This window comes from Pavona decussata, unplaced genomic scaffold (assembly GCF_977016875.1).
Source record: "Pavona decussata unplaced genomic scaffold, jaPavDecu1.1 SCAFFOLD_114, whole genome shotgun sequence".
Classification (NCBI taxonomy): domain Eukaryota; kingdom Metazoa; phylum Cnidaria; class Anthozoa; order Scleractinia; family Agariciidae; genus Pavona; species Pavona decussata.
The window spans coordinates 5,577,754-5,588,062 of record NW_028145528.1 but is presented as its reverse complement, the minus strand read 5'-3'; the positions used below and the strand labels follow the sequence as shown (position 1 = coordinate 5,588,062).

Genomic DNA, 10,309 nt, shown 5'->3' with positions numbered 1-10,309 from the left:
CAAATTTGAGAGCTTTGTACAGGTAAAAGCAAAAAGTTTAATCAAAGCCTTGAATGATGCTGTTGAATGCCTTGACCAGTTATTTCTCATGATAACAATTTGTACTCTTCAATTTGACTTCAGGGGAGTCAATTCTATGACAATTAAACTTTAAGCACGCCGGTGAGTGGCGAACTGTGAATATAATCCGGCGGAACTTATACGAGTTTTGTTGATCATTTTTATCACGTCTGCCGGTAGGAAACAAATATATTTCTGGTTTGATTACTTTGTTACTTTTTTTCATTTCCTTTGTTAAAAGCTAACTTTCATTTCTTTCTAAGGTTTACTTTTTTGTATTTTGTCATTAAGGACTAAAATAACACCCTTACACTGGCTTTTCATTCACCAGATACGACAACAAAAGAATTCAGGATATGAAATTTGTTAAATCACACCAAGAAAATGATTTTTTAAGAGACAGGCGGGAGATGGCGGCGAGCCATTCAAATTGTTCACCCACTCAAAACAAAACAAAAAAAACAAATTTGACCATGTGTATTTAAATAAGACGAGTTATTAAAACTCGTCGGTTACAATTCAAAGGAGTTTATGCCACGTAGGGAATACATTTAATATTAACACGAGAAAGATGATGTTGAGAAAAGACAAAGAAAACTGATTGTCTTTTTAATGCAGATTGGATTTCCTTTCCGTCTCTTTTGCAATAGATGTTTTGCTGCAACTAATAAACGGCCTTTAACGAATTGACGAAAGCCTACGTATACCGTGCGAATGACTTTAACAAATTTTAATTGTTCGTTAGAAGGCTAAGACTTTTAATTATAAACCTCTAGACTACTGACCGCATCTCTTTGCCTTTTGGTGTTCCTTATTAAACTGAGTGAGGAAGCCGAGCAGGAAAAAACTTGAAAGAAGACGAAACGGAAGAAGGAAGAACATACAGGTATGGACTGTGAATAAAACGCAAAATTAACATTTCAAATGTAAATCAGAATCTTTTATATAAACAACCACTCAAATCTTAATACACGGTATTGTATTAAGCGGCCGACATATCATATTATTTTTACTTTAGAGTGCTTTTCATTTAAACATATATGGGATGTTTTTGATCGAAACATACAGGCGAATACTCTGTAATTAAAGTTGATACTCGATTAGAGATTGGAAAAACGAATGAAGACAATATTTGTAAGCAGCTAGACAAAAACACATACAACAACATGACCGAAAGACAGCCTGGGGGAAGTCACTTTAGGTTAAATACACCTTGTAAATAATCTTTACAATACACTCTTATTAAGATTTTTTTTCTTTTTGTAGTATAAATAAAGCTTTATCTCGTTGGTACGTACAGTAGACGATTTTGTGACCAAATACTAGACATGAGTCTCAGAGTAATTCTTTCATGGCTAATAGTTTTGTGCTTACAGTAATCACGATGATCAAGGATTTAAAAAAGAGCTATGATCTATTAATTTGAAACGATCTTCAAATCACTTGAAGGCTCTAAATAACAGAAAAAAATTGTTTCTGAAATAGTCATGCCAATCCAGAGTGCTTCCTTTTCTGGGCCATCGCTTTCTCTTGGGAAAGTAAGAAAAGAAAGAACTATTGCAGACAAAGTAGCAAACAAATAAAATATTCCACATGATGGCCAGTTTGCAAGCCGCTATCACTTTGAAGGGTGTTCAAAGACGTCGTTATAGGACAGTTTATATGTATAAAACCCTTACAACGAGGAAAAGGAGCATTTAGGCAATAAGGATCTTTTTTGGTTACGCATGCCAGTTTCAAAAAAAAAGAATTCGGTCGATAAGGCGATGGTGACAGAAACGAAAATGGTGACTGTAGGTGAATGGCGAAATTGGTCGAGGAGCTTGGATGGTCAAAGAATAGAGGCAGTTTTATTGCTGCTGCTGTTATTGCCATCGATTATAAGTCGAGGCGCTTGTATGGCCAAAGAATATAGAGAAAATTTTATTTTTATTGCTGGTTTTTGCTTACGAATTAGAAATAACATCTCTCTTCCGAACGGTCTTTAATGAAATCGTTGTCATTGTTTGTTTGGAATAAAACTGAGATTTCGTCATTGAATAAGCGGAGGAAATCTGTGATTAATAATAGTTACATAAGAAATGCTGGCCGTTTCTGCTACATAATGGCCTTTCTTTTCGTTGTACACTACTTGAGTTTGTTCAGCTGCATCCAATGTTTTTGCACCTTTAGTTCACAAGACAACGTATCGTATTCATCTTAAGTATGTATCTTAGTTAATCACTTTCAATGTGAGTCGTTCAAAACCCTTCGCTGGAAAACATAAAATGTTCCTTCTGTGTGCATCAAAAACTATTGTCGGCTGTCAGTTTGTTAATTTCCTTTTTGGAGCGGGTGGGTTGGGGTGGGGGGATTGGCACCGTGAAAAAAGGAAATTTTAATGGTGCTTTTGAAATAATTTTGAATACCTTAGGCACAATCAAAAGTTTTCTTCCCTTTTCTGCTCAACAGGGGCAGAGGTTGTCACATATAAATCTTGATCATCTGCAGACGACGATGGTTAAACAGTACTTCAAAATCTTCACGTTGCTCTTCGTGTCAGCTGTTTTAGTGGCTACAGTAATTAAAGCAGATCAGTGTGAGGTCATTTTATTAAAACGTTGCAAAGAGGTTTATAAAGAGGCTCTGGACGCCAGCTTTAACTCGGGTAAAGTGGGCCACTGCTCCAGGCTGCAGGTATGAAAATGTGGAAGTGAAATGTATAAAATACATATATTTCAACTGTTAATGAAGAAAGTAATAAATTAGAGACCATCACAGTTACGTAGAAAAAAACTGACTGAAAATGGCAAAAACGAGGTAGGATGAAAAAATTAGGGAAAAGGTTCCAGAAATTATGATGTTGAGATTTGCTAGTTTTGTCCCAAGGAAATGATATGGGTGGTATTGGGTACGAAAATAAGCCGTAAACCCTAAAGTGAACATAGTAGTAGCAGATGGAGATGCAGCTGAGAACACTTCATCTACAGCGAGTTCTAGCTTAAATAGTAACCTACATGTTGCGTGTGGGAATTAAAAATATTGTTTAAAATTCACGGATACTTCTCAGTGGATAATTTTCAGCGACAAACATGCCATGCTTACTATCCCTAAAGTAAGGTCATGTTTTTCATCCTGGTGTATTGGACTTTTAAATGTAGTCGACTTGCATTTGTCATAAATGGCTAAGAAATTTTTTTTTTTTTTTTTTTTTTTCGTCGATTCTTTTTATCATAGCGTTTGGTCACCTGTCTTGCCAGTGAAGCCAAATGTAGTGGTGAATTGATTGAGAAGTTTCGTTACTGGATGTTGCAAATGGCTATGATGGATAATATATTGGGAGTTTGTACGGACATGCAATATAGCAATCTTAAGACTCTTGTGGATGAATCAGGTCTGTATTGAACAGGTCATACAAATGTAAAGTCATTCACTCACCTTCTCACTCGCTCGCACATTAATTCGTTCATTTTTTTCCTCCTTTTTTCCTTCCTTCCTTCTTTCTTTCGTTCATTCGTTCATTCTTTCGCTCCCTCCTTCCTACCTTTCTTCTGAGTGATCTACCGAGTTCTAATCTCAACAAGTTCAAAAAACGCCATGCGGAAGTACTTTTGGAAGTTCATAGGGGACGCTTCTTGGTGTTTTAAAGTTCGCAGAACATGTAGATTAATAAAAAAGAAAGTCAAGCAACCAGAAATTTCCTCATATGTGCAACTTTGCGTCAAAGTTTGATAGTTCTGTCTGCTTGCGTACTAGAAACCATTTCATATATTTTAAGCTAATATTTTACTTCAATCAATAACACTTTTCCCTTTTCAGTGGCTCACAATTTTATTTCATCTTTCTCTTTTTTTTTTTTTTTTTCATGTTTCTCCTATGGCCAATTTTAGATGTCGCTAAAGTTCATCGCTACTTGGATGACGTTGGTAAGGCAATACATAATAACCTAAACGAAAAAAAAAACAGAGAATAACGCACAAAAGAAAAAAGAACGAACGGAACCGACGAAAAATACATATAATCCAGTCATGTAGAACTAACTTCAACGATCAATAACGTCAAGGTTAATCAATGAGCAATATCCGTTGATTAGTCACTAATAATCCAAATGTCCAAATAATTCGTGTCCTATTGAACTCATTGCTGGTAATGGTTATTTATTGTTTTTTTTTTTTTGTTTGTTTGTTTGTTTGTTTTTTTACAGAACAGTCAGGTGTACTTTCAATTGTTATTTTTTAAATTCTTGGTTTCAAGTGTCTTCCTCCTTACAAAACAACTGAGCAATACCTAAAATAAGACACAGAATCATTTATAGATATCTTACACTGCCCCTTTTTCAACAAATTAATTATTACTGGCATGGTGACCAACATAATTATACCGTTTTCATGCCGTTGTGTTGGGCATGAAGGAAATCGATGACCAACAACATAAATGTCTAATTACTGGCTAGAAAACACACAAGGTTTGTTCTTTTATGATTACTCATTGATTATTGATTACTTTTTATTGATTATTGACTACTCATCATTCATGGATGGATGACTAATTGACTGACCTAATGGTTGATTGATTGGATTATAAATTGACTGATTGATTGATTGATTGATTGATTGATTGATTGATTGATTGATTGATTGATTGATTGATTGATTGATTGATTGATTGATTGATTGATCCGCTATGATTGCTCCCCCTTTACACAGAGCAAGACAACTTTGAAGAGTGCGCAATGGAAGTCCACAGGCAGTGTGTCAGGTACTACGTCACTGTGATCATGAAAGATGGTCAGATTTGCCAAGATGCCGAAAAACTTAACAAGTGCTACGACTTAACCAGCAGACATCTTAAATGTAATGCAAAGATAATCCAGCATTTCTCCCACATGGTTGAAAATGTAGCCCATAGAGTTATTAGTTTGTTGAATGGTTACATGAAATATTTATGCACCTAGTTTAGCCTTTGATAGAAACGGGAAAAAGAAACAAGATGTGCGAATTTCTAATAATGTATTTATTATGAAACGGTCAGTATCAAATAAAAAAGGCAGCATTTGAAATCCAGTTTAAGATTTTCATTTTCGTCTCCAACATTCGCATCGTTACTCCGGTGATCCTATATAATGACGTCACCACCTTACAACGAATTATACAGTCGGCTGTGTTCGCGTAGTAAAACGAGATCACTTCACACGGATTCGTTAATAGGCCCTCAGGTGATGCCTTTGTGAGTCATTACCTCAACGTCTTTAATATTGCGCCTTTTAAATCTTCCAGATTGTTTATCCGCTTATCTCACCCGTCTGGCATTTTTGGAATCTTATAGGAAAGGAGTGAAGTTATTACCTTCCTCATCAGGCCGGGGTTTACATATTTCACTTGTTCTCTAGGACTAATGAATATTACATTGCTACTATAATAATCACTGACGTGACTCCATTGCTTCGAACAGCAGTGTTCGCCTTCGTCTTGATTCTCTCATTCAATAGGTGGTTTGCATTGTCACCATGTTGGTGGACAAAACAAAAGAAAATTGTTCACAAAGTTTGCATAAAAATGGCAGTGAACTTCCAGAGGAGAAAAATCTTATTGTTCCTGCCGGTCCACCAACATGACCGCCATGACGTCACATGCAAACCATTAATAGTCACGTTTGAACATCTGACTTCTGGAGATCAATTAAGATTGATGATGAGCTTTGTTCCGCTGGCTGGGTTTTACCAATTGACAGTTCTTACAGCCCTTCGTTGAAATTTCCCTGCAATGAACTGACGACTAGCCGACTATCAAAGGAGCCAATCAGAGTTGCTCATATTCAGGGGCTATGAACATGTATCGTGTTCCTCCAATGTCTTTGTTTTATGCAGTGTATTGTTCCGACAAAATCCATGTTCTACCCCCCAGATAGGTTAGAGAAACTGTCGAAATTTGATAAACGCCAAAGCATTCAATTGATCATGGCTATTTTTCAGGCTAAATGGTAACCTCTAATCCCTAGCACTACTCAAAAATACCAACTGCCTCCGCGAATACTGGGGAACTGTATCGTCATAAAAGCTGCGTGTATAGTCAGATATTTTGCTGGTTTCCAGTTCAATATTAAGAAAATCTATTACAGTGAAATAAATACATCAGTGAATACTATGAAATATATTTGATCGCACCCTCACAAAAAGGAAAATTTACAGGTACAGATAGTTAGTTATCTTTAAGTTCTATTCTTTTGTCAGCAGCTTGTAATTTACAATACGAAATAATTTACATTATCTCCTGGCTGTCTCAATTCTCTTACTGTTTTTGTAAATATTTCACACGCATTTGTCGGAAGGGATCTCAGAAAATCGGGAAGTTCAGATAACCCGCTGAGATACCACTAATTATCCCCAACACTAAGTACACTGAATCAGAGATTGAAGTAGTATACTTACTTATAGTCTTACTTTTTCTTTGCACTTCCTCTTTCATCTTTGTAACTTGTGGCTTCTTTGTTTATCTTAACGTGCTTCTCTCTCTCATGACTTAGTCTTTGTGTATATGTTGTGGTTCAAAATGTTTTTGGTTTAATAATTTTCCAACCAGTTTGATTTCCACCGCACGAAAAATTGGATTTGCTCTTTTTTTGATCCGTATCAAAGATGAGGTCAAATATAATAACATTTTTGACAACACATTTGATGCGCATCAAATATGTGACGCCTTTGCATATACATTTGACTCGAATCAAAAGTGAGTTCAAATGTATAAACCACTTTGACCCTACCTTTGACGCGCGTCAAATTGAAATCAAACAACTTTGACTCCGCCTATGACGCGCATCAAAGGTGGATCAAATTTGTGATATCTTTGATTCAAATCAAATTTGACTCCACCGTGAATCAAATGCGGCCTTTGTCACCTGTGATTCGAATCAAAGGTAATCAAAGGCGGCCTTTAACAGTCTTCGACCACACATTTGATGCGCGCAAAGGCGTTTTTTCGTGCAGTGTTCATTTCCCTCTGTCTCAGATTATGGTAATAAATATTGCACAAAGGAAAATAAAAATTAAACTGGTGTGAAAAGTTTTAAACCAAACAAAACCCCAGATATTCAATTTTCAGTCAAATTAAAGACAAACGTTTTGAGATATATAAGTTCTAAGAGAGTTGACAGCTCAAAAGATTACTATCATGTAATTAAGAGTGGAGCATGATTTTCTTTGAAAAAAATTCCCACCATAAAAGAAATAACTAACTATAAGCAAATGAGCACTACCATGCGTAAAATAAAGTAGCAAGTTACATTTCGTCGATGTAAATCTAAAGTTTGGTAAGTTGTAAATAAGAGACAGCGCCCTACACTTTTTATATCATGAAATTTGAAGCTTCCTTCCTTACTTTATCAGCAAATTAAAGAAACACTCTCTTTAAACGCTAATTCATTAAGTCTTAGGAAAAGTACATCGAAGGTAAGCAGCTAAGAAGATATTAATCAGGACAGTGTATTTTCAAAATCAAGGAAAATAAGATTAACTTTTGCAGAGACAACTTCAAGTTGTCCACTAAACCTCCGTAAGAATTTTAAGATACATAAAATTAAGTTTATTGAGGTGAAGAAACAAGCGTTGTACGGAAGACTACCAAAAGGCTAAGTGAGTCAAATAGTGCGCTCACGAAAAACTGAAATATATCTTAACCAACATGAATTACAGCTTTTCAGGTATTAATTAAAATGATGGTTATTTTTCTTAATTTTTAGCTTTCTCCCTAATAGTTCTACAGAAAGAATCTAAATATTATTATATATATATATTTTAATATTCTAAGAAACCACACAACACTTTTTAAATTTGAAAACATGTTTCGACAGAAACTTCTGTCGAATAAAAGAGCTTTTCTTGTTTATATTTTTCATGACTACAATAACAATTTCCGAGTTTAATTTCAGTGAGTTTTCGTTACAAGTATTATGCTAATAGACAAAGTACGTTTTGTTGGCTTCTACACATTTCCGTGTGATTACATGCCAGCAATTTACTTTTCAGTCATTTTATTTATCTTAGTGACTGATTATGCTGGGTCAACACATTTAACATTATCTTTCTTAGAAAGGGGGTTGACATTATGTCAATCACAAAACCCATTTTTCTAAATCTACAATTTCTTTCCGTTACTGTTAATTATCCGGCAAAGAGTAATGTGACATGCATGCGGTTAGGCCTACAGTTGATTGCTTACTCACTTCTGAAACAACTTACATCGTACTTGAATTCTTTAGAGTTTCTCCAACGTTTTCTGTCTTGTGCTGGGCTGGCCTCTCCACCGCATCCTGGTAAGACTAGAGTCATTTATAATTACACCCTTCTCCACTTCACCGCGTCATGTGTTGCGCGGTCTAACTCTCCCCAACGACCTTTAGAGTTCAGTAGAGGGCTTCACGGGTAATGTATGTTATGTCACTCCTTTCATTAATCTGAATCAGTGCTGGTAAACGTCTCGACTTCGTTTCAACCACCGGGGAAGTTCTTAATTAATCAAACTAGCAAAAGGAAACAAACTCTGCAAGACGCGAATATCTGTCCTCAACCAGAAACGCATAGTTACTGATACTGCGAAAGAAGAAAATGCCCAAACGTTTGGCAGTAATCCGGGATTTTTGTCTTGCTTTGTTTTTGCCTCTTGTTGTAGCTGCAGTCTTTTCCCTACTTTGATTACTTTGCTTATACTTTTGTTCTGTTGTGTTTGTTTGTTTGTTTGTTTGTTTGTTTGTTTGTTTGTTTGTTTGTTTGTTTGTTTGTTTGTTTGTTTGTTTGTTTGATTATGAGTTCCAAAATTTGTGGCCAAATCCCGAATAAAAAGTATTCTTTTTGTAAGATTGATAAGAACTTGGCAACATTCAAATCTTCTGATCGAAGAGATTCGATTTGGCTAAGATATTGAACAAAAAATAAATTCCGGTCTCCTAAAATAAACCGCGAAAATGTGGACAGATTATTTCGGTAATTATTTTTTTAACAAAATAAGATATTTGCCTTCAAATAGAATTTCTATGCATTCTCTCTCATGCTTGGGGTCATTAGAGAAGAGTCAGTACCTGGGGCTTGGGGACGAGTCAATCGTAAATACCTTATTAAAGGAAATTAACGCTCGTTATAATTAAGGTATTGGAAATTAACGCGACTAACTTCCCAATAAAGGAAATTAACACGAAAGAGGTGCTAAAATTTCAAAATGAGGGAAGTTAACGCGACTTACACAAAGAAACATAATTTGTTGAGACAACAGGAACAAATTTATTTAAACACTAAATGTGAAGGTCCAAAATGCAAACAATGTTCGTGTTATTGTTCCTAAACGCAGGCATTAATGGAAACGAAGGAATCTGACCAGGAGCGATGTTCACAGTGTCCATGATACCGGCGGATCTCCGCTCTAATAAAACGATTTTTTTTTTCTTTTCTGGAGTGCATCGACAATTTGGGACGAAAACCATGGGAATTAAGGTCGCGGAAATTAACGCACCACTTAATTAATGGCGCGGACATTATAGGTTAACAAAAATTAAGGCTACTTAAATTAACACGAATTTTTAAAATTTCCTATGATAAGGTATGCAAATTGTGCGAGGATCATGTGACTAAGCAGGCCGTCTGCTTGACATTCGCGTCGATTGATTGCTGTGAAGAAAGTTTGCTTTTCCTTTTCTGCGAGGTAAGTTTGATTATTTCGTGCCTTTTATCCCTCCTGCGGCCACAAATCGATTTCTTCTTGGCCTGTTTTGGATTTATTTTGCAAACAGTTGGCAATTTCAGCGTTTAGTTTCTATTCTTAGGCCGTTATTTACACAATCACTATTCTTTTTGTTGTCGACTTCAATTACACCCCGTTGTTTTCTTGTGTTTTTATTGTTGTTGTTGTTGTTGTTGTTGTTGTTGTTGTTGTTGTTGTTGTTGTTGTTGTTGTTGTTGTTGTTCTTGTTCTTGTTCTTGTTCTTGTTCTTGTTCTTGTTCTTTTGGATGGCTTCCTCTCCTCCCACAGTCCTTGTTTCAGCAAGGAGTTAGTAACAAAAGAAACTGTGAAATAGAAGAAAGATCCTCGCAGTTTGTGCGCAACTTAAGCAGTTGCGAAAAGAACGCTAGCCTGAAAAAAATTTCAGGCGTGAATACCGTTCAAGCCTGAATTTTTTTCAGGCTAGCTTTCTTTTCGCAACTGCTTTAGTTGCGCAAAAACTGCCAGAATCTTTCTTCCATTTCATCTTTCATCCGCAGTTCCAATATATGTTTCGTATATGCATA

The 10,309-nt window shown here is 35.8% G+C and overlaps 1 protein-coding gene across 1 annotated transcript; it reads left to right on the top strand.

Annotated features, from left to right (window-relative positions):
• Window positions 1-239: 239 nt before the first annotated feature.
• LOC146470421 (uncharacterized) lies at window positions 240-5,093 on the top strand. Its single transcript, XM_085122047.1, has 5 exons — window positions 240-946; window positions 2,512-2,736; window positions 3,277-3,433; window positions 3,930-3,965; window positions 4,746-5,093. Exons 2-5 carry the CDS (start codon window positions 2,557-2,559, stop codon window positions 4,991-4,993), a joined length of 621 nt encoding a protein of 206 aa, XP_084978173.1. The 5' UTR covers window positions 240-946; window positions 2,512-2,556; the 3' UTR covers window positions 4,994-5,093.
• The last annotated feature ends 5,216 nt before the right edge of the window (window positions 5,094-10,309 follow it).

Bases quoted from the DNA above. Each gene is read 5' to 3' on its own strand.
- LOC146470421 (XM_085122047.1), top strand. From the start codon at position 2,557: ATGGTTAAACAGTACTTCAAAATCTTCACGTTGCTCTTCGTGTCAGCT. The intron at 3,434-3,929 runs GTCTGTATTGAA...GGCCAATTTTAG, and splicing joins GACTCTTGTGGATGAATCAG to ATGTCGCTAAAGTTCATCGC. The intron at 3,966-4,745 runs GTAAGGCAATAC...CCCTTTACACAG, and splicing joins TCGCTACTTGGATGACGTTG to AGCAAGACAACTTTGAAGAG.